General features: G+C 49.8%; 1 protein-coding gene across 4 annotated transcripts in view; it reads right to left on the reverse strand.

Moving 5' to 3' along the window:
• Nucleotides 1–7,158: 7,158 nt before the first annotated feature.
• Nucleotides 7,159–24,678, reverse strand: part of WWOX (WW domain containing oxidoreductase) — a 941,544-nt gene continuing 924,024 nt past the window's right edge. For 2 of the 4 annotated variants that reach the window (XM_032853920.1, XM_032853912.1), the window contains exon 9: nucleotides 7,866–8,128. In XM_032853920.1, coding sequence (XP_032709811.1) covers nucleotides 7,940–8,128 — 189 coding nt within the window. In that variant the 3' untranslated portion in view covers nucleotides 7,866–7,939. Of the gene's footprint in view, nucleotides 7,198–7,252; nucleotides 7,293–7,865; nucleotides 8,129–24,678 lie in introns of those variants that run through there. The other 2 variants (XM_032853913.1, XM_032853915.1) reach the window with 2 other exon arrangements.

Consider the following 24,678-nt stretch of genomic DNA (forward strand, 5'->3'; position numbering starts at 1 on the left):
TGTGGTTTTTGAATTCCAAAGCTCTCGTTACCTCTGCTCATACGCGCGCACACACACACACACACACACACACACACTGCTGTCACCCGTCCAGGCTAGAAGAACTGTCCTATTTTAGGATTAACATTTAGAACTTGTATTTCTGGGTCAGAGGGACTGGTTTGTATTCCTAATAATGCTCACTATAATTTCATTTTAAATAGTATTTATTACTACCAATAGTACCTATTTTTTACACTGAGATTTGACATATCAGGATATAGACATATATATGTCTATATGTCTTAGTTAGCAACACTAAGTGTGAGTGTTGCTGTTTCTCCGTATCTTTTATTTCTGTGTTTTGTGAGTGCTGAAGCTCTGAAGTCTTTGGGAGAATTTTCAGAGCTATATGCAGGCTTCTAGAAGGTTCAGAATCTTGTTTAGGAAAAAGGGTGATCTGACTGAAAATTTTCCTAAATCATCTAGAAGTATCTGGTCAGCCTCTCTCCCTGAGATGGGTTTGGATGCAGCTGATTGTAGGAGGGAAAAGCCAAGTGCTTGATCATAAAGTCCTTCAAATCTAGGCCACACCAGGTAAAATTCCCCACCACCATGTCTAAGGGTGAGCCCTGTCTCAGAGAACCATGCTGGGAACTGGGAACATTTTACCAACGTCACCAAGAAAGTCTGCAAACTTTCTCAGTAGGTTCTTAAGCAGAACAGTTAACGCTGTGACACTAGCGGGAGCTGGCCAAACCCGCTGACCGCGGGTGCAGCTGGGTTCTTTCACAGTCAGCCTTTTCTGTTTCGCTGATGCAAAGCTCCTGCCCTCTCCTGTGAGCGTCCCGTACCCCGGGACTTGAACGGGCAGCCCTGAGACGAGCGCTGCCAGGCGCCAGGCAGGCAGAGAATCTGGGGAAAATGAACTGGTGGAGAGCAAGTGCACGTGGGCGAGAGCGCGCCTGCTCTTGCCGAGGAAGCGTCTTGGCAGAGGTTCAAACCGGCCACATGCACAGCCCAGAAAAGGTTGCCTGCCAGTGGCCTGAAAAATTTCCATACTAGTTTGAAGCTGTATTCTCTTTGGGATCCATGTTACGGAAATTACCAAACAACACACCCCCTGAAATGTTAGGCCAATATATTTATTTTATTTTCATGAACGAATATGGCCGTGGAGGAAGCTTAACTCTCTAATAACAACAAAACGAGGACGCAACTATGGGGTATCTATCCACTGAATGTAGGATCATAAATCTGGATAAAGGATTTATCAAGAATTTATTTAGTTTGAAACATATAAAACTGCACAGAGTATAATCACAACTCCAATGCTAAAACTGAAGAGACCGTAATCCATTGTAAAGCACATTTTTTTTTAAAGATTTTATTTATTTATTTGTCAGAGAGAGAGAGAGAGCACAGGCAGACAGAGTGGCAGAGGGAGAAGCAGGCTCCCTGCGGAGAAAGGAGCCCGATGTGGGACTCGATCCCAGGACGCTGGGATCATGACCTGAGCCGAAGGCAGCTGCTTAACCAACTGAGCCACCCAGGCGTCCCTGTAAAGCACATTTTTAAAAAGAGTAGGAGAAAATATATCAGACTATAGGGCTGATTTTGAGTGGTGGGATTTGGGCACATTTGCTTTTCTGATTTTAGCCATTCTGACTGGCGTGAGGTGGTATCTCATTGTGGTTTTGATTTGTATTTCCCTGATGCCGAGTGATACGGAGCACTTTTTCATGTGTCTGTTGGCCATCTGGATGTCTTCTTTGCAGAAATGTCTGTTCATGTCCTCTGCCCATTTCTTGATTGGATTATATGTTCCTTGGGTGTTGAGTTTGATACGTTCTTTATAGATCTTGGATACTAGCTCTTTATCTGATATGTCGTTTGCAAATATCTGCTCCCATTCTGTCCGTTGTCTTTTGGTTTTGTTGATTGTTTCCTTTGCTGTGCAGAAGGTTTTGATCTTGATGAAACCCCAATAGTTCATTTTTGCCCTTGCTTCCCTTGCTTTTGGTGATGTGTCCAGGAAGAAGTTGCTGCAGCTGAGGTAGAGGAGGTTGCTGCCTGTGTTCTCCTCAAGGATTTTGATAGCTTTCCATCTCACAATTAGGTCTTTCATCCATGTTGAGTCTATTTTTGTGTGTGGTGTAAGGAAATGGTCCAGTTTCGTTCTTCTGCATGTGGCTGTCCAGTTTCCCCAACACCATTTGTTGAAGAGACTGTCTTTTTTCCATTGGATATTTTTTCCTGCTTTGTTGAAGATTAGTTGGCCGTGGAGTTGAGGGCCCATTTCTGGGCTCTCTGTTCTGTTCCATTGGTCTACGTGTCTGTTTTTGTGCCAGTACCATACTGTCTTGATGATGACAGCTTTGTAATAGAGCTTGAGGTCTGGAATTGTGAGGCTGCCAATTCTGGCTTTCTTTTTCAACATTTCTCTGGCTATTCGGGGTCTTTTCTGGTGCCATATAAATTTTAGGATTATTTCTTCCATTTCTGTGAAAAAAAAAAAAAAGTTGATGATATTTTGATAGGGATTGCACTGAATGTGTAGATTGCTCTAGATAGCATAGACATTTTCATATTTGTTCTTCCAATCCATGAGCATGGAACGTTTTCCCATTTCTTTGTGTCTTCCTCAATTTCTTTCATGAGTACTTTATAGTTTTCTGAGTACAGATTCTTTGCCTCTTTGGTTAGGTTTATTACTAGGTATCTTAAGGTTTTGGGTGCAACTGTAAATGGGATCAACTCCATAATTTTTCTTTCTTCTGTCTTGTTGTTGGTGTATAGAAACACAACTGATTTCTGTGCATTGATTTTATATCCTGACACTTTACTGAATTCCTGCATGAGTTCTAGAAGTTTTGGGGTGGAGTCTTTTGGTTTTCCACATAAAGTATCATATCTTCTGCAAAGTATGAGAGTTTGACTTCTTTGCCGATTCAAATGCCTTTTAGTTCTTTTTGTTGTCTGATTGCTGAAGCTGGGACTTCTATTGCTGTGTTGAATAGCAGTGGTGAGTGTGGACATGCCTGCCATGTTCCTGACCTTAGGGGAAAAGCTCTCAATTTTTCCCCATTGAGAATGATACTCACGGTGGGTTTTTCGTAGATGACTTTTATATTGAGGTATGTGCGCTCTATCTGTATACTGTGAAGAGTTTTAATTTACATTTCTAATCAAAGCAGCAATATATTTTGTTTACAAGAAAATTATTCAGCAATTGTTTCTAAGATCAACTGTATTTAAATACGATAGGATTCCCCCCCCCAACACCACCCAATCTCATAAGTTGCATTTAAGGATATAGAGAAAGAATCAAACCATTTTCAGGTAGACTACTGATGGAAACCACACTTGTTCTGTTTAGAGGAGTCTAAACGAGTCTGAGTGTAGGAGGTAGAACCAGGAGGGACAAAGGTGGAGGGCAAGAGAAGCCACAAACGCAGTGGTTTGGAGACTCATGGGCTCAGTGAGATGAAATTTCTGGGACAACGTCACACAGGAAGTGGTGGCCCCAGGATTCAAGTGTTCTCTCATTGGTGAAAAGGGGACAGTGACATTTAATTCAAAAGCAGGGAGATTTAAAAGGACAAAATGGCATTTCTGCTCAAATTTTGCATGATGTCTTAGGAAGCACTCAGGAAACGGAACTTCATAAAAGTGGATCTTGTCATCTGGGGTGCCCAGCCTCAAAAAGAGCAATGGTCATGACTCCAGAGGAGAAGGACACGCTCCCCGTGGACATCATGTAGAGTCAGGAAAGCTGGAGGAGGCACATGGCCTCTTTCATCTGAATGAGTGGTGGAGACCCTCTATTTGCATATATCTGTGGGGAAAATTAAAGGCAGCTTTTTTATTCTCCCGCACTCGAGATGCAGCTGGGAGGGCCTTGCAAACAGACCAGCTCAGAGCAGCAGCGGTCTTCCTGACTGGGGTGGTGTGTTTCAGAAGAGCAGACGGCCCTTCAGCTCGGGGGCTGCCCATGGGAGCCAGAACGAACCCGTGGTTCATTGCGTGGTTAGTTTTGGTCTTTAGGGAATTCAGACGGGGTCCTGGGGGCGCCTGTTGTTGGTGATTGCAAGGGAGTCCGGGCATTCGATGGTTGAACAATGTGGTAAAGAGGTGGGAGTGTGGGGGCTTTTTATTTCCCCCCTATCCAAACTGAATGCAGGCTCACCTGGACTTTCCACTCTAATTAAAAATTGTGAACTTGGTCCAGTGGGAAAATGAAAGACAAAGTGTTTCTGCCTTAAATAAGGAGACTGGCTGCTTGGGGGTATTTTATATAAATAGTTACAGATTCTGACAACGTGAAGTTAAAATATGTAAAAGAAGCGCCTGGGTGACTCGGTTGGTCAAGTGTCTGCCTTTGGCTCAGGTCATGATCTCAGGGTCCTGGGATCCCGTGTCGGGGGTGTTCCTGCTCAGTGGGGAGCCTGCTTCTCCCTCTCCCTCTGCCCCTCCACCCCAGCCCCTGCTCTCTCTCAAATAAATAAATAAATAAATATTCTTTAAAAAGTATATGTAAAAAAAACTAAATAGCAATACCCAATTGGGATATGATTGTAAGAAACAAAAACAGAAACATGTATGTTCTGCTGGTCGCACTCCTCCCAGACAGCATAGGGCGATACGCAGTAAGAACCAAGTAAGAGCTCGTGGACCCAATCGTTCCTTATCTGCAGATGTAAATCAGCAGGAGGAAAAGGCTGTATGCATGAAGATGCTAAATGAGCCATTAGTTCTAACAGCAAAAACTAGAAATAACCGAAGTACTCCAGCATAAGAATTTCCAAACAGTGACCAACCAACAAGCCGACATATTCGGCATCTGTTAAAATGACTGAAATAAGAAAATTTGCGGAAGGAGAAAGGGAAAAGAGGGGCAGGCAACCAAATAGTTCTCTTTTTAAGAATTGCCTTTAGTGTTGGTCCTTAACTCATCAAAAAGGCGTAATCCAGAGCAGTGTTTTGTGGTGTCCCTTGGTATTCTGAAATGAACTCAACCGAACTAGCTTGGAGGTGTTGAAAGGTGCACAGAGTTAACCCGTGGGGAAGCGTTGCTGTTTTAGAAGCTTTTTCATTGTAAACCTCTGAAAATCGTACCTGCTGGTGACCGGAGCAGGCAGCCGGTGGGCAAGGCGGGCTCTCTGGCCTGGTGCGGACCTTAACGAAAGTCATCCGGCCTCCTCCACTGAAGTTCAAAACAAAACCACCCATAACCCCATTTTACATAGCAAAACCACAAGCCGCAGCTTCAGTCTTTGCTGGGGATGCTTCCATTTCTTGTTTCCTGTTGTTTGAAGGGTCTCCCTCGACCAGCCATGGAAGTGGAAACTGGCTGCCTTTGGGAGGGAGAGCCACTCACAAGGAAGCGACTCTGGAGCAACCGGCTCTCTCCTCCTGTTCTGGGCGGATCCCATGGCGCTGCGCCACAGCCGAGAACTCCGGACACGGAGTCCGTCAGAAGTTAAAGCTGGGGAAGCGAGGCCGGATGTAGACCCGTTCATAACCAGGACCCGAGGGAAGGCCCTCGGGTCCTGGTTATGGTGGTGCTGGATAGATGGCACGTATAGAAATAATTCGCCACGTTTATACTCCGCGCTGGGCACTGGGAGAACAGCCAGGTCCCATGCCTGGGTACAAAACCAAATAATTTTCTTTGTGAGTAATTCACTCGTTGTATGAATTCAGTGCGTATATGCCGCTGGTCTACAGGTTACCGGTTAAACAGCGTGAAGTAGCAGAAGGTGCATGGATTTGAAGGCGAGGGACCTGGATTCAGATACGGACTCTGCAGCTCAGAGTAGCCGACTCTCAATCAGTGGGTTACTTTGTTTCTGTAAAGCTCTAGTTCCACCATGTGAGCATAAAGTAAGAAAATGGGTGTGACGTGCCCAGCCAGGCACTGGCACATAGTAGATACGCAGTAAACAGTAGGTGCAGTTTGTAGCAGTGATAGTGGTGATCAAAACACGCAGTACCTGTGCGTATGTATTACATGGATACTGTATCACGTGCGCGCATGCGCGCACGCACACACACCTTACGGTGCACAATAGCAGCCTTGGATGTAGAATAAGCTAAAAAAGGAGACTCATGGCATCCACTTGCTCACCTGTGCAACATGAAGATGCCTACACACCTGACACACAGCTGGGAGGGTGGGTAGTTACCCTCCGCTTTGGGTTTCCACAATGTAGCACGGAGTATGTGCTTGTTGAGCGAATGACTACATGAAGACTTTGAGCTTCCTGACTTGGGGGAATACTCACCTCTCTTGTCAGGTGCCCCACGCCTCTTCTTACCCTCCTGGTGCAGGGTCTATATGGGAATTAGCCCACGGACCTTGACAGTGCAGGGCGGCGGGCAGCCCACAGATTCTCCCTTGGTTCTCTTGGATAGTTTGGGTATCACCTTGGCTGATGATCCTCCAATGTCTTCTTTTACTGGCTTAACTTCTACCTTCACCAGAGGCCTACAGCTTAGCTAGAGGCAGTCACCGCTCCACTCAGCCCAGAGAACTTAGGTGATGCATCCTACTGGAAAAGATGTGTTTGAGTCATCAAAGTGGGCTTGGTGCAGGAATCTGCATGATTGTCACATCACACCTGGAGTTTCCGCAAAAGCGTTCCCTCCACCAGGCCGAAGTGCATTTCTTTACATCCCTACTGGGATGGGAAAAGGGGTGAGTGGGAAAGAGACCCCAACTGCTCCCATTCTGATGCACAGATTGCCTGGTCACCAAGAACTTGCTAATTACAGGCGGAGCAAAGCCCTGAGGGCCAAAAGAACCCACTAGAAGTAATACCAAAACCTCTCAAGGTGAAATTAAACAATAGTCACTTTTCTTTCTCTTTCTCCAACAGAAAATGCGATGCTGGCATGCTAATCGCAGGAGACAACTTGGCCCACAGACAGCCACAAAAGCACAAAAACAAAACAAACTCTGAGAAGAAACAAGACGGTGTTTTCCTGGCATCTACAAGAAGCGCTTTATTTTTCCTCTAGATTTCTTTTCTAAAAAAACAAAACAAAACAAAAAACAAAACTGAAACATTTACAGACACTGCAAACTTCAGGTGATAATGTTCAAGCATGTTCTCTTATTAAGCATAGGATGGGAGGCGAGGAAGGTGAAGCAGAAACGCTGAAGCAGGACAACCGGGAGGCTGGGAACCCCCACCATCAGGCTGCTTCTTGACACTGCGAATGAGGAATGAGGGGAGCTTTTTTATCCTCTGCCCCCACGTACCCTATTCTCAAGGATACGAGGCTTCCTTTCTTGCCCGCCAAGGTGTCTAGGGAATGATCCGCAAAACTCGTTTGTGATAAGAATTTGGGGGCAGCTCTGGCAAGGGGCTTGGGCCAGCCCTTTGGGACCCACCAGCTGTGTCTAGCCCACCCATTTCTAAGTGTCCCCTCTCTCGGCCGGAGCAGGGTCCCAGCGCTCCCCCAGTCACTGCTGCGCCCACTCAGGCTTGGTCAGGAGGAATGAAAGGATCAACACTGGCCTCGGCCGGCTCCAAGCTCCAGTGGGGCTGGGGCGGTGGCGGGGGAGGGGACAGAGGGCACCTGGCTGTTGTAAGCGATGGCGAGAACAGCTCGGGCTTCCACAGTGACGCACGGAGCCCGCCTACCAGCTCAGCGTTCACCTTCCAGCAGGCCACCACCGGGAAAGCGAAGAGACGCCAGCCTCGCCCAGCCCCAGAAAAGAGAGATGGTCCCCGGGGCCCTGCAGTTCCCATCGGGACTTGGTATTTTTTTCCCTCTGTCGTGACTACTCGTATGTATCTCCTCTGCTCTGGCGGATCTGTGTCGGGGGCGGGGGGAGGGGGGGGGGACACCACAACCCTGGCTAGTCCGGTGGCAGGAGTCCGGCGGCGGCAGCTGCGCAGGCGCAGACGCGCAGGGTCAGTGCGCGCGCCGAGGCTCACCGGGCGCGCGCTTAGCCGGACTGGCCGCCGGGTCCCTCCTGGATCAGCCTCTCGCTGAGCGCCCACAGGGCCCGCGCCGTCTCCTCGCTCTGGGCCTCCGGGGCCGGCGCGCAGCGACAGCAGTTGTTGAAGTACATCCCTCCGAGGCCCTCCAGCTCCGGGGCGGCCGCGCAGTAGACGGTCGTGGCAGCTCCTTGTTGCTGAAATCAAAGAAAAAAGACCAAAAAAAAAAAAAAAATTTTTTTTTTGTTTTTTTAAGAAAAGAGGTGATGAGCTGACTTCATTCTGTGCGAATTAGCAAGCCTCGCCCTGCCTGGTTCGGGTGTACCTGGATCTCAACATGGCCAAGGGCACTGAGCTCAGCACGTGACTGTACAAGGTACAATGTGGCATCCTGGGAGAGCAAATTCACCAACTCTGCGGTGCCCCTTTTTACACCTCGTAGAGGAAAAGGCTTCAGAAATAAATGTCTGTATCAGTCACAGCAGAGGTCTCTTCTGAGGAATGAGAGAAAGACAGCAAGCATCCTTTTGCACACCCAAGAACAAATGCACCCAACCCGCTGACTTCTCAACGAATGATGCAACTTGACACCAAGATGTTTCTAGAACCTTCTGTCTGAATTAAACCAACCACTCTAATGGCCCATCGGATAGAGAGGGACTGGTGCCAGATCTTTATTTTTTGCTCACGGTGCTGCTAGGGGAAGTTTTCAGTGCTGTGTGGAAATGTCTGACACACACACAGACGCCGGCGCCCTGCCGTACACACAGGCCTCATGCAGATGCACGACACATGTATTCACTCATCCAGAGCCTGTGAAACCTTTCTGTTAATGTCATATTCCCCCTGTGTTTGCAATCGGACAGTGACGAAGGGGGGACTTTTCTTCTCAGCCCACCTCAACCTGTAAGTTGCGATGAGCACGATCGAGTACTTTTGATTCCCCTTTTGAGTACCAGTCGGTGCTGTGGCTAGGGCTGTGCATGCCGGCGGGGCACCACATCATCCTGGCTGACACGGGGCTGTCAGGGATGCTGTAAAGAGGGCAAGAAATCACTTTGCTTTGCAAGCCATAATTAAAAATAATAGGCTGGTGTTCATAGGGAGACACGGTAGGCACGGCTCTAATTTAAAACCAATACAGTTTATCTGGCGTCTTACGATTATTTATGTGCATCACAGCCCTCGCCGCGCCAACTAATTATCAGCTGATAGGGAGGGGGTTGGCGGAAGAGGATGGAAAAGGTAATGGGGATAAGGTCACCATTAGAGAAGACACTCAGGGCATTTGACAGAGTGGGAAATGCATTTCTGTCCCCATCCAAAGCTTACCATTTTTCCTGCCCCTATAAGGTGGACGTTGTGCCCAAGCAGAGAGCTTCATGGAGAACCCCCCCCCCAGGTGGTTTGGTTTGTGCATACTGTGACTGTGCTCTAGAACCTCTGGACACCAGGGTCCTTTTGAGCATCAGGATCTCCAGGTGTTGTAATTTTAGGAAAGTGCTATAAAGCAGGCTTGAGTTTTTCTTTGTTTGGTAGCAGAGGACTTCAGCATCAGCTTTTATGGTCCTATTTGAATGAGTCTGCAAAGCAAATGGTCAACACAGAGGAGTGACAGGACTGTGGGGAGCAGGGCGGAGTGGAGAGGGGGCGGGACCTCGTCAGACTTGAGTTCCGAGGATTACTGGTGCTTGACTGGGGTGGAGAAGTCCATTACTTCAAAATTTGAACACCCAGCATGACTTCGATTTAATTAAACAGTAATTGGTGTTTAACTTCCCCAAGCCCCTCGCCGTGCCCACTCCCCAGACAGCCAGTAACTTTCTTGGATTCAGCTATTTTCGAATTGATTTGTGTGGCTCAAGTGTAATGGAAATTAGCTCATGTCATCCAAATTTCCTCTCACTGAATTATCATTTCTAATAATCCTTAGCTTAGCACCTGGCACATTTATCGAAAGAATTTCGAGTGGTTTATCTGACTCCTCTGCATCCCACGTGGGGGAAAAAGGGAAGCCAAGTGCCTGCAAAGACAAACGGGAGAACCGAGCCGCGCATCCCGCTCGCTCAAGCCGAATGCGCTCTCGGCCGCGACTCTTAGCAGAGCTCAGGTGGAGACGGTGGTTTGCATAACTTTCTGGATATCTTAGATTTCCATCTTACTTTGCAGCTGCCAAAGCCACCAAAGAGTGGTCAGGTGATTTGCCATCAGCTCATCCCCCAAACCGAGGCCCCCGCCCTGCTCAGCAGCGCTCCCGCAGCGCCGCCGTGATCGGGCGCAAGCCGGTCCTGAGAAGATCGAACCGGCCCCTGGGGCGAGCAGAAAGCGGAATTCTCCCAAACCCAATGTACTGTCTTGCCACCGTGACCTTCTGAAATGATAGCACGTGGCACTCTTGTACCGTGGGATTGGACTTTTCGCGGAGAAATTCTACACTTCCGTTGACTCAGAATCAGGTTGACGAGGGAGCCGGGGGGCCTGGCTTTCCCCTCCGTGGAACCTGACAGCAGCTGCTGGGGACCTCATTTCACGTCAGCTGGTGTGTGGCTACCATGCTGGGAACCGTCAATTTTAGAAAAGCCCCATCTCTTACCAAGAGCTGGCTTTGGTTCCTTTGCCACAAGGCTCGGTGACACACCGTCTTAGTAGCATCAGCGGCGAGGCCGGCTTTGTAGAAGAAGGCGGCGCAGTAGGGGCCCCTGAACGCAAAGCCCGTGTCCTCCACGGCGCAGGTGAGCTGCAGGCGCCCGGCAAAGCCAGCCTCTGGGGTCTCGCTCCGTCCAGCGGGCGCCTGCTTCCCTGTCCTCTCCGGCTGGACGCGTCCGTAGTGACGGTACCTTTCAGTCCCAGCCCCGCTCCCCTCCTGGCTTCTCGGGGAATTCTCTTTTCAGCTGTACTCATGGCAGCCTCTGAGTGACATCTTTATAGGATCAGATGTGATGACAGTTCAATAAGTTCTAATTTTTGGCTCATCAGCTTTTTGGTCGGCCTATCATGAGAATGAGATGGCGCCACACTGGGGAAATCTCATTAGTAAATAAGCCGGTACTGCGGATACAAGATAAAACATTTTTAAACTGATAAAAAAAATTTTTTAAAGAGCCCTTTAATCACCGTCGAATGACTTTCCTGCCACTTTTTGGGGCATCAGTACATAACTTGGAAAAGCTGAAAGAGCGTGTAAAGGAAGTGATGCTAACAAGTCTGCTGTAAAATGTCCGAAGCAGCATCTTGCTGGCTGTCAGCACAGCGCACCGTCCGTCGTGACAAAGTAACAGCAACACTTGACACATGAACACCGGCTGGCGTAGCGGGTTCCCCTAAATGAACTTTTCAGAGCAATTTATCGGAAGCCGGTAGGTTGCGCGCTGTTGCAAGCCCTGGGAACGGGGGTGTCACAGCTCCATCCCGGGGACACGGCGTGAGTTAGGGTGTGGATGACACCAGGCCTGAAAATTTCTGGGAAGCCCAGCAGAATCTTTAATCATGCCCGAATGCCATTTCTGATCTAGTCGAACATTTGCGAGCTGCCAGAGGAGAAGTGTGCCATCAGTCTTTATAGTGTGTGTAAAATTACCTACGATTCTTGTTTGGGATTAAGTTAAGAGTATGGGCAGTAAGGGTTCATCATTCTCTTTCAGAAATCATTTGTCAGATTTGCAGTACCATCAGCAACTACAGAAAGGTGGGATTTAAAAAGCAGTTGTTTATTTATAGTTGAGGCCGTGACATCTCAATTATCCATCCTTCCAGAACCCTTTGTTGGGATGAAAATGTTAAGTAGCTACTTTTCAGCAACATTTATTTACTCGCAGCTGGCCACCACTTTGGAGCTGTCCACGTGGAACACAAATGAATATTGACTCTTTTAAAGGAAAAGGCACAGAGGTTTCTGATAAACAATATATGGGAGAGAAAAAAAAAACACCCCCATGCTGGTATCTGTGATGCATTGGTTAGTACTCTAATATAACATACATTTTAATAAGGACACCTATTACATAACATTGTTTTCCAGTTCCTCTATTTTAAAATGCATGCTTACTTAAAAGGAAGAATATATTCCTGTCTTAAAGTAGATTTCACTATGAGATGTATAAAAAGATAAAGACACACTGTCACGGAATATCTATATATTCAATGATCTCGAGAGTAGGAGATGTTCTAAGATTGCTTTACTACAGAAATATTGATACCAGGACATCGCACGACACATGCCAAATCAGCCAGTTCAAGACAAAGTAGTTGTGTCAAGAAACATGGCACGGAAGTTAGCCCGAGTTCAGAACCCCAAGGGCTCGAACAAGAGCCTTTCTGGAAGTGGGTGGTGATTATCGTGCTGAACTCCCGGGACAGAGATGGCGGGAACCCAGTGCCTCTCCAAACCCTCCCCGCTTTCCCTGTTACCTGTCTGGGATCTGTTAGGCAAACCAACACTGGCCCAGTGCAGAACCAGCCACCTGTCTAGTCCTCCAGAACGCGGCAGTGACGGAGCCGCGGTGGAGACCGGGGGGCAAGGGCACGTATATCAGGTGGCATCTGCAGCCACCGCCACATCCTGTCTTTCCCTCTAAGGAGTACTCCCGACAGAAGCGTCTGGAACCACTCGACCGGAAAAGTGCAGCACCTTGTTGCAGAGCTCCTCTCCGGACACCTTGGTACACCTCCGTCCCTCAAAAACAGTTACGGGTTCAGTCTCCGATGTGCAAGGCAAACCCAAGCAGACGGTCCCCACGCTCCCGTTATCAGGTCCCCACCTGCCATCAGAGAACAATCTTCTAAGCCCCCAGCACGTGCCGAGTGTTTCATTAGTTCATGGAGTCAGCCTGCGGGAGTAAGGCTCAGGGGCCTTCCCCAGGAACGCGACCACAGCCACGAAGTCACCCCCTTCCTCTACCACCGAGCATCTAAAAGGCTGCTGTCCTCCACATTGTCACGCTCTTCCAGTGACCGGGTGGCAACAGGGACTATCTGAGGGGTGACAATGGCTAGCACGTACGGACAGCTTACAACCGGTCAGACACCACGCAGCTCCCCGAGCTGGGAGCAACTGTTACCCTCCCTTGTAGAGAAGGCCGCTTCGCGTCAGAGACGAAAAGCAACGTGCCCAAAGCCACACGCGTCACCACGCAGGTCCACCCGCTCCAGAATCCGTATCCGCCGCTGTGCAAAGCCTCCTTCCCAAACACGGGACACAAATGTTTGCATATTGCCCACTCCCTGCTGTGTGTGTCCCCCTTGGCGGAAGCTTCCTCATGAGGGCCTCCCTGCCACCTGCCACTGTGTGAGGCCCGAGGCGGCCTGGGATGAAATGGGAGGTCATGTTCACCTGAGAACTGTTCAAAGGATAATTTTTCCATTGTTGATTTAGTCAGTGAACGAAACTGAAATTCTATCCATTTGGTTTAACAAGATTGAAGACTCAGCGCCACCTCAGAAGATCCAGTAGCAAATGGCCCTGAACAGAGAGGTCACCTGATTCAAAATGCCACCTCTGCGTGCCACATCTGCCCAGCTGAGGAACCTGCTCTTGGATGACAGACCTTTCTTCAGCGCGTGAACTGAGCCACATCAAAACCAGTGAAACCTAAGCCAGTCTCCATCTGGTACGTTCTCATACGTGTCGGATGAGTGTGGCTTCTGGAGAACACCGGCCGCGCTCCTCGGGTGCGCAGAGCAGCGTCCGGTCCCCGAGCCCCGCCCGCCCCCAATCTGCTCCGAACACATTCACTCCTACCGTCTCGAACAGCTGATTTCCACAGAGGCTTGACACCGGCCGGGCTTGGATACATGCAGATACTTCCTGCTGGCATCAAAACAGAACTTTTTTTTTTTTTTTTTTTTTCCCACAGCCTTTGGGAGTTTTGCTAACTCACAGGCTGTTCTTAACATGTATTACAGAAGGGAAATGCTACTCAGTTTCTCAAATAGAAGACGGTGAGGAGGATCAGAAGTACAGATATTTGCTTTCCGCTGCGGAGGCTTTACAATTCCGAGTGTTCAGATCATCCATTTAGATCACGTTCAGATTTTCGGCCTCACAGAAGAGAACGTGCCCACTCGAACGCTTTGACGGTGGTCAGGATGGTCTCCTCCCGCCCCAAGGAAACAGGTTTCTTTCTTCTTTGCTAAAACAGGTTCTCAAGTGCAGGAAAACCTCAGAGGTTCTTTTCAGTTGACTTGTCTCTCCCCCAGTAGGTGAAGGAGTGTCATTCCCCAGGCGACACTGGGGACACGGTCTATGAGCAGGGCCTTGACGATGGGAGGACCAAGCAATGGGCTAGGCCAGTCCATGACCATAAATGCAGCTGGTCCCAGGACAGCCCAGAGCCCGCAACTGCAAAGGGAATCTTGAGTGAAATGTCTGACGGAAAACCACCGTGGCACATCTTTCAAGAAACAGCCACAGGCCTCCGTTCGGAGACCGTGTGCAAGATGGCCCGCGGCCTTTCTTGTTTGCACTTCAGGAATCCCAGATAGTACGTCCCCAAGTCAGACTACAAGACCCCGCAGCATTCCCCCTGACAAAAAAACGTAAGTTTCTAGCAAGGTCATTATGGAGTTTTAAGAAAATGACTTGGAGACCAGGGCAGAATGAGACGGAAAGTCAGGACAGGCGCTGAGAAGTATTTGCAGGAACAAGCGCAGAGACTAGTAGGTTCAGGATGGAAAGCTGGAAAGGAGTTTTTTTGTTTTTTTTTTAAGACAGAAGAATATATTTGTCTTCACTAGCCTTAAGTTTTGGGGAGAAAAAGGCAGCCAATCCCAACCATTCAAAGAGGCCCAAAGCCATGTGTATTCCGGGAAGGCCAGGCTTGGGTGGGTTCTCACTTAGGCTATCAGCGGGATTGAAGGGCGCACTGACCTTGGTAGGCTTTCAGGACCTGTGTTTTGAATTCAATGAACTGTTCGAACTTTCCCTTGAAATAAATGAGGCCCTTTTCGTTCCTCTTCTGTGTTCCAGAATCCCTGCCATAAATGGTCCAAGGGCTCCAGGACAGATTTATGTCTGGTCTCAAAAGAGTGGAGGAGAAATATTTAGAATGATTTCATCTTTCTAAGACCTGCTGTTTTCTGAGACTATAGAGCTGCTTTAGGAGGAAGCTGGGGTGGGGGTCGGCGCTCCACATGAGGGGAGGGAAGAGGGACGGCTCAGGAACAGTCTGGGTGGCCAGTCCTACTCCTGCTTAGTTCCCTTCCATCTGGGCCCGCCAAAAGCATCCTAAGACCAACTGGGCCTGAGAGATGGTCCCCGTAAGACAACAACAGGATGCCACTGACTGTCCCTTAGCCATGAAAGAAGTCCCCGGGCCATTCCGTGCCGGTCTTGCCTGGATGACCACATTGCTCAAAGTACGGTTTCTTTCCAAACGGGGAGTTCCCTTGCTGGGATGGAAGAACGCACGGGGGTACCCACTGTTCCATGGGTCAATGTGAAGCCGCTAAGCAGAAGAGCCATAGAAACCGGCTGCTCAGATGTGCATCATCCTTCCACGTGGGACAGATCTGATGGCCGGTTACTGGAGTTTGCCAACCGGGCTGCCTCCGACGCTGGCGCTGAAGGACTAGTGGGTATTTATAAAAGAAGATATTTAGCGTGTGTTAATTTGAAACGTTTTACATTTTTACTCCTTGATCCTCAGTTATAGCTAGCTCTGTATACTGTATATAAATGTATGGCTCTGTATTTGCCTTGTATACTAAAATAAATCTTTGAAATACTTGCCAGGCAGAATTAATGGCTTCTGTTCCAATATAATGGTGCGAAGAGTGTCTTCACGGTACAGGTGAGACAAAAGCTCCCCCTTCCTCTCTGCTGCATGGACTGACCCCGGCCTGCCACGTTGGCTCTTCTAGAAAACCACGAGCCGACTGCTTTTGTGAGCAAGCCAGATTTCAGGGCAAACCCCAAACAAGCTGTTTAGATTTTAAGGTAGACAGTTCATTTACACCCAGGTCACAGAAGTATTCTACAACGTAGTCCTGAAAGGCATGAGTGGGTGGGGTGGGGGTTGAGTAAAACCCACGGGGTCTTCTGATGGGGCCACATCACCGCCAGAAATCAGCTCTTAACTCCTGTCTTCCAGAAACGAATGAAAAAAAAAATAGACTTGGTGATCATTCGGATGTCACAGGCAGGCACCCGCGCGCAGCCCCGCTGTTTGCATTAGGTTTGTGCGTTTTCATAGCGAGCTCTCTACAACAGATCATTTCTCAGGCTCAAAGACGCTGGCCTTGTTAATATTTCATTTAGAACATACTGTGGAGAGCGTCTCATTTATATTACTTCCATAATTAATGGTGATAGCTTAGGCACTGCCTTTACACAGAGAGATCTCGTCACAGTGGTCGATGGGTAATGAGAAACAATAGATATTTTATTCACCAGCAGCTTGTTGCTAGTTAGTAGGAAATGATCGTGTGTGCTGTTGCTTTAATTGCCAGGGTAAATAATTCTGCCTCAGTGTTAGTGAACATTTTAAAGCACTCGATGCAAATAGACTAGAAACAAAACAAACAAAAAAAAATTACCTTGATTATACAACACCTTAGCATAGAAAGTTACAAAGGTATGTCTTTTTTTTTTTTAATTGTATTCTATCATGCAAATAGTCTCTAAATATGCATGTGCTGACTACTCATCTCCTGTATTTTAGGAAATACAATTAGGCTGCCTTTCTCTTCTCCTATGTAGACTGTAAATAACTGTAGATCTTTCTCTTGTTTCCCTATGTAAATATATGTAAATACTAACAAGCTATGCATGCTGATATTCTAGGCAATTTCAGGTACTTTTATAATCTGAAGGCATGTACTTGAACTGGTTTGTTAAAAGGAATAAAAAGTCTCTCAAACTCTTTAAAGCTGAATAGAAATTAAAGATTTCTTCCTAGATGATTGTGGTTTCTTTTGTTTGCTTTCTCATCCCTCAACAGTGCTCCACTCCTGTTCCCTGCCCTTCTCCCCGGGAGGAGACACGGGCATGCACGTGGGCCAGGAATGATGGGGAACTCCTTGGCTTTCGTTTCTAACCACTTTCCTTGGGTTTCCTCAAGAACTTCTAGACTCATAAGATAGGCGTCTTTGGATTCTTCTAGCAAAAGAATCTGGAGTTAAGAAAAAAAAAAATCGTATTTATTGCTCCCCTACTACGTGTCAGCACAGTGTGATGTGCTTTCCCTCCGCAACCCCTACAAAAGGACCCTATCATTACCATTTCAAAGATGCAGAAACTGAGTCACAGCAAGATGAACACACGCCTAGAGTGACAAAACTATTAAATGCCTCCCAAGCCCTGATGCTTTCCTGTAAGTCAACTTGTTCTGCGAAAGGTCAGAGAGAAACTCTTTTAGGCTCTGTGGGCCATACAGTCCTGTCACAACTGCAATCTGCCACTGCTGTTAGGAAAGCAGCCACAGACAGCACATTGACCAATGAATGTGACCGTGTTCCGATAAAACTTTATTTACAAAAGCAAGCAGAAGGCCACATTTGGCCCATTGGCCTCAGTTTGCCAACTTCTGTTCCACACCCCGCTCTTCAACAGAACACAAACATTCCCCTTTCAAGTATGTTTATGTGTTTGATGGACTGTGGGAATCACTTGATCAAATGAAAATTCTCCATTTCTTCCCTGCAGGTAACAACACTATTTGTAGAAGTCATGAAATAATAAGGAGGTGAGCAAAAATGAAGTCCCTTGAGCTTATAAATCAAGCTGTCTTCCTCAGACAAATCTCATTGCCAGGTTTCAATTTAGTTACCTTTTGTTTTCACAAATGGGGAAGGAGGAAAAAGGTATGAAAGACTAAGGTAAAAAAAAAAAAAAAAAAGGAAAAGCAGAGATCGAGCCAGGCTCACTCTTCAATGAGGGAAGGAGGCTTTTACCTCTGGTATCTATGGAAACCAAGCAGCACGAAAACTTTTTAATGGTTGGAAAACAGCGTCTGTGTTTGAAGATGTTTTCCCCAAGTATGATGCTTCAGTGTAAATGCATTAATTGACAGTTTCCTTCGGGACTTTTTTATTGAAGTGTCCAAAGTTAATTTGATGGCACAGGGAACTCTCTGGAGCCCTTGAAGAATGCTGCAAAGTTAGGTCTTTAGAAAACAGAGCGGGCTCTGGCGTCCCCTACAAACCCGAGCCCACTCTCCTGCAAAGCAAGGGAAGAACCAGCCCTTGCTCCCTGCGGTTTTCCCTTTAGAACACCCTCTGAATTCACCGTGGGCTGGGAGAGACTCCTTCTAGCCTCTATTCTAACAAGAAACAACATCACCTCTTCCGCCGTGCAGGGACTGGGGGAGAAGGAAAGACCTACGAGTTCTGCTGTCCGGGCGGCAGTGTGCGGGGGGTGAGAACAGCCCAGGAGCCGAAGCCATTTTTGCCTTCCAAATTCAAGGGGCAGCCGTCGTTCTCACCAGCCTTACCAGCGTCTCCAGGTGCCACACTGGTCATGGAGTCCACTGCTCCCCTGGTTCCCTAGCCGTAGCAACCAGACCCAAGTTCACGTCCATGTCTCTGAGGCAGCGACATAGGAACCAGGGCCACAATTACTTGTTACGTGCTATAAAATTCGAGACCCCACTGCCCACCTCTTGCCCCCCAGGCCCTCACACAGATCTCCAAATCTTCCAATCTCCCTGTGCAATGGTGCTAGAGAAAGGGGCAGACAGATGGACCCCGAGGTGAGCAAGCAAGTGCAGTTTATAAAAAAGTGCCGTAAAAATACAGAATCTAGGTGTTGCGTAGCTGGCTGGCTGCTACAATACTCTTTCAAGTTTTCTACTTAAAAGCTTTTACAATAAAATGTTGGGAAGATACGCACATCCATCCCTGTGGGGTAGGATTCCCGTTTCACAGATGAGGAAGCTGAGGCACAGAAGTATCCCTGAGTAGCCCGAAGTCCCCCACCGGGTAAGTGGCGACATCCTTCTCAAACTCACGCCCACCTGCCTCAGGCGTCCCTTCCATAAAGGGTCCAGGCGCATCTCTGTTCTGCCTCCCGGGCACTTAACCCCAACCCTCTCATTCTGCCAGGTGTTTACCTCGGAACATGAACACCGGTTTGCCATACGACTCCCACCAGGCAGGTGGAGGGCGCGGCGGAGCGGCCCGGGGAGGCAGTACCGGTGTCAGACGCAGGGGGAGGCGGGGGCTGCTGGTGTCGGGGCCACACCAGGGCGCGAGATGGTTGAATGGGCAAGCTTCCGGCCCGGCCTGTCCCCCTCCTCACGTCCTCCATCGGACACTGGGCAAGTCCGAATCTTAGAGGCTAAAAGAGCATCTCAGCCAGAGTCTGACAACTGGCGGTAGGGAGCCTCCCAGCAACCACCCTGCTTCCTAACGTCCCATGCAGACTTTGCTCCAGTAGGAAACTCCCCTCCAGGCTGACCCAGCACACCCACCTCTTTCCTGTCAAACCCTAGAAGATACGGAGCCTACACGTCTGCCTTTCGGACCCCTCTGGACGCACCTGTCACCTGCCCCGGCACCTCACGTGCTGCAGGCCGCCCAGCTGGGTCGTTGTCTTGGAGCAGCGCGCGCCTCCCAGTCCGCTCATCTCCCTCCTTCCAAACACATCCCGAGGCCCTGAGTCCCGGCCGGACAGCTGCCTTAGAGAGGGCTGGTCCAGTCCCAGCCGCCAGCGCCAACAACAGAACAATAATGACAATGACATGACCTCTTAGCACTTCCAGTTCTCACGGGCACTTCACCGGGTAGGTATTAGCATGGAGCCCGGCGAGAGCCAAGGAGGCAAAGCCGCTCACGGCCATGCACCTGGGAAGGGTCAGAGCTAAGATCCAAACTGAGCTGGTCTTGGTTCAAAGCCCACGCTCTAGTTCCCGACTAATGTTCCTTCTGACCCCAATCAGACTGCACACATGTCCCCTATCTGGGTGATTTAATCCCTCTCATGGCCAAGCTGCTTCCGGTAGCGCCTCAGGGACCCTCCTCCCCCTCCTCCTCCTCCCTGAGCTCCAGTTCTTAGTCCTCAGACCCCCTGGCTTCTGGACTGGTGTCCCCCGCCTCGGGTCAGGGAGGGGGGGCGGGTATCATTTTTGCCCACGTATGATTTCAGACATACCCCTGACAGGGTCTGAGGCCCTTCCCCTACGATGTTCCTGTTCTACCAATTGCTTCTCAGGCAAAGGAGGTCTTGGAGGCTGGCGAGGCTCAGGTTCATGCCTGGCCTAGGAGGCACCAGGAGCACCAGGGCGGGCCCGTGACCGGCCGACTGCAGCTGGCACTCTCCCGGCCTCCAAGTTCTGAGAAATGCAGAGCTCATGACAATGGGGTACACTGAGGAACATCTTACTCTGCATTCCCCCCCTCTGGCTGCCACACCTGATAGTAGTCATCCTCTCAGAACTCCCTGCTTGTGCAAAGGGAGGTGTACCTACCAAACAAGGTGTCAGCGAGGATACCTGCCAGCGGTGTAGGCGGCCCTCGAACTGTCAAGGTGGCTGAAAATCTGTCCTCTACCGGCTGCCCCCTCTGGATTCCTAATCATCTGAGTTTACAATGCAGGCCCCTTCATGTATGAATCCCTACGGGGCATGATAGCTTCTGGGGCACATTCTAGCCAAGTCCTAGAATTTTTGCAAGAGCGTCTGGAAGCAGCTTTATCCACATTTTATTTATAGGTAAACCGAGTCTCAGCAAGTAAAATGACTTAAATAATCCTTGTTTACTGAGTTCTGGTTTTGTGCCACCTGCCTGCCTCGTGCTAAGGGATCCACGTGGCTTTAATTGCTTTCAGGAAGGGTCCCACCTGTGCCAGATTTTTGGGAGGCCACTAAGCCAAATTACAGGTAAGGCCCTGACTCCCAAAGAGACAAAGGTCAAAGAACAAGTGGCAGAGTCGGGAGCTGAACCCAATCTCTTGGGCTCCAGAACCCCAACTCTTGACAGTGGCAGCAAGAGAAATGGGAATGTTCTTGCAGCCAGATGGACACAGGAGCCCTATACATCTGTGGGTCAAGACTTTACACTACCACTGTAGTAGATCTTGTGACAGCAGCACGAAGCTAACAGTGTTTGAGCATCCTGTGCTTGCATGACATCTTCTGTGGGCGCCACCCCATTTGCCATACTGCACACGGCACCTGAGGTCCAGAGAGGTTAAGCCACTTGCCCCAGGTCGCACAGCTAGTAAGTGGTGATGCTGCCATTCGAACCTGAGCTGCCCAAGCCCTTTCTCTCTTTGCTGTGTGGTATGTTGGGCCACAGAAGCCAGGCCTTCACAGTGACACTTGTCATTGCCCAGGGGCAGTCAACATCTCCAGTTCGTTGCTCCATAGACACATCCCAGATTCACGAGCCCGAGTCCGATGCTACAACTGGGTTGGAGGCCAGGGCTTCCGCTGCGCGTGAAAACGCGATGAGAGTGACTCCATGCGTCGGCTCCCGGGAATCGCAGAGGGGGGAGCAGGGCTTATGAAGGATAACCTCCCCGTAAGTGAAAAAGGGGGTGCGTCTGTTTTCCTTACTTGTTTCTCATTTCTACTGCTCTCTAAAGCTGCTGCTCGTTCTCGGATTCTGGTGAAGGGCCAGCTGAGTCAAACCGTACCACCGGCAAGGGCAGACCCGTAACTGCTCCGGATTTCAGTGCCGTTTAATCCCTCCCTCGAGGCTGAGAAGCAGAACTTCCTGCTCACTGGAATGCCAGGGCTCCGGACTCAGGACCACCGCCATCTCCAGGGCCCATGCCTGAGCCGCCTCCCACCATCGTGGTGAGACGGCCCCGCCCTGTGTCTGGGGTGTTCACGTTTCCACCATAATGAATAGGAAATCGAGAGAATGAATAAACGAATGGCGAAGCTGTAGGTCTTGTCTGGTGTTTCCAGGGCCACCAGGAGTCTGGGGTCACCACCACAGCCATCCTTTTGTGGGGGTGAGGAGTCAAGCAAGATCATTAAAATTTACTTTCCCAAGAGGTGCTTTGCTTTGCTTAGATGACACGACCCCGAAAGCAGAGTCGGTGACAGTTGGTTAATGGTTAGCGACAGGCTCACTGGAACACGGAGGGGAGAGGGCACCTTGAGCTGCGGTTTCTGCCAAACCCATGGTGGAAATACCCTCAACGTGACCGTCCGAGTGTGGGTCCGGGAAGAGGCCCATGCGGTCAGCCTGCGGGAGCTGCTGCGTGACGGGGCTCTCGCACCCAACACGCAGGGGAAGGGCCCACGGAACACGGCACTAGGGACTGTGGGACCTTCTGAAAAAGATCATGAGGAAGGACAAAGCAGGTCAGGGCCTCAAGGTCAGAAAACCGCTGGGGCATGTCAGGTACAGCGGCCAAGGAGAAACGCAAACCAGTTTAGGACACCTGGGGGTCAGCGTGACACGGACCTGTGACACACAGATTTGGTTCAAGTTGGTCCCCATAATCTAAAAGCTGATTCCACTCAGGTGGCTCCCCCAGCTCAAGGTAGCCATAGTCGCCAACATAGACTGAATCAGTTACGAGTCCTAAACGTCATTCTTAGAAACTCGGCAACAGCATCTCATTTATGACCTCCCCTCAGAGGTGCGGAAACTGAGGTTCAAGGACCTAGAACTTGATCAAGGTTACACAGCGCTCTTGAAGTGCAGTGCCAGGATCCGAATCCAGATCCGCCAACTCCTGACCTCCTCATGCCCCGGCTCCCCGAGAACTGTGTTCTCTATGAGTTCAGCAACCTTGAAAACCACACATTTCTTGCCTTAGCTGGCATCCATGTATCATAACAAATGTCTGTGCCCCCGTGTCTCCCACTGAGCGATATAGGATCTGGGACTCTGTGGGGTTGTGGGTGAGGACAGGAGTTATGGGAGGAGGGAATGGACACTGGGGGAGGTGGGGTGTCAGGGAGAAGAGATGGGCACCATTCATCGGGCTGGAAGTCTCAGGACAATTATTTTTCCGGTATTCGTGGAAGCTGGACATATAAACTCAGAATTTACTCCTTTGCCCAATAGGACAAGCCCAGTGAGCAGAGATAACCCACTGGTATCTGGGAGCTTCCGATACATAGTTAGGGGACACGTTCTTAAGCTGAAGGCCCTTTGGTTCGGTTTGTCCACCAACTGGCAAAGTCAGAACAGGACGGTGTCTGTGCACATGGCACTGCTGTGACTTTATCAAAGGCGATAAACCTCGAAGTTGTGTTTGGTTTATGTACTTCCTCAGATGAAGGCACAAACAGATTTCTTCTGATTAAATTGCACGAGAACAGTCTGCCCCAGAACTTAATGATACTACTGTCCCTGCTTTCGAAGGGAGTGTGTTAAACAAAGGGGGCTTTGCCGCCTGAGTTAACCCAATCTTTCCAGGATGGGAGGAACACCGTTTACAAACAAGGAAGAGAAACCAATGAAGTCGGAAAGGAGTGAAATGGTCTTTCCCTTCTCACTGAAATCCCTGACACGTGAGTATCAAGAATGTCAGACTAACAGAGCTGGCCAAATTTGCTGCAGGATCCCATGGCCCACCATCTGGAGCGTTGCCCCTAAACACGGCGCTTGTGTGATCTGACTTAACTATGATCCCCTCAGCACCAGCCCCTGTGCCAGGTACCAGTTTCCGGGCTACACCAGACAGCCTACCTACCCGGCTCTGTCCTCTCCCTTTCTTCTATCCCCGTACCCACTTCCACGAACCACCCTCAAGTCATGGAGGTACGGCTTCTCAGTGAGCACGCGGCTCTCTAGCAGGGGCCCCTGGGTGTTCCCGAGCCTCCCCCTTCTGGACCGGGGCCACTCATTTCTCCAGCTGCTGGGCACTGAGGGTCGAGTCTTTCTTCGGGAACTGCTCTCCGCCAAAGGGAGCTGCCCTGCCCGAGCACACGCCCCTCTAGAAGGCGGCCGGCTCCGTGCCCACCCGGCCTCTCTATTCCAGTCCAGGACCTCTCTGAAGGGCCACGCTGGCTTCAGACTCCTGGAGACCGGCTGACATCACATCACAGCTCGGTCCTCCCCCGAGCCCCCTTGCCGCCCCCCTGCCCCTCAGGCATGGCTCCCAAGGGCACCGCCCGCCGACCCCGCACGTCAACCCCGGCCGCAGTCTGCCGCCTGGACAGCCAACCTGCAACTTGAGACAGCTGTCCGGCTTCGGGAAATACACTCGACCCTTCCGAGGCTGTCTTCTCTGTAATTCTGAGATGCGGATATCCTTAGAGAATGATTTTGACGACTAAATCAGACGTGTGCAAGGCGCTTACGCGGAGTGGCACGGACATCGCACCGGCTCCACGCAGGAGAACAGCACAGTGGTCGGAGAAGTACCAGCACAACCCCGGGGGTCCCGCGCTGCTCTCCGCCTGCACCATCCTTCCTCACCCTTCCGTCTGGGGGTGACGGTGTGGTGAGGAAAGCATAGACGTCAGGGGTTTCTGGTCAGACATGGTGGATGCAGGCATTGTCGCCCGCAGTCCCTCCAGAAACTCTATCAGAAGCATAATAAAGGGGGGCGTGGAGACACTGATTAATTCCATGATCAGGAAACACCAGCAAGAATTTCGGAAGGTGGGAAGCAGATGGGGAAGTGGTGCCTCCTAACTCTACAAAGCTGTGCCTACAGGACGGGGAGGCGTTCGGAGCTGAGCGATCCACACAGCACAACCCGGGAACTGAAGAAGTGACATCGGCTGGGACCGGGGAGAAGAGAACCCAGAAGGCTTGACCATTCTGCAGGAGTGTCCACAGGGAGACCTCATGTGGGGCAAGTGCATGTGAGACACTTGCTTCATGACCAAGTTCAGATGTC

The sequence above is a fragment of the Lontra canadensis genome, unplaced genomic scaffold, assembly GCF_010015895.1.
Source record: "Lontra canadensis isolate GAN:19392208 unplaced genomic scaffold, GSC_riverotter_1.0 scaffold8, whole genome shotgun sequence".
NCBI lineage: Eukaryota > Metazoa > Chordata > Mammalia > Carnivora > Mustelidae > Lontra > Lontra canadensis.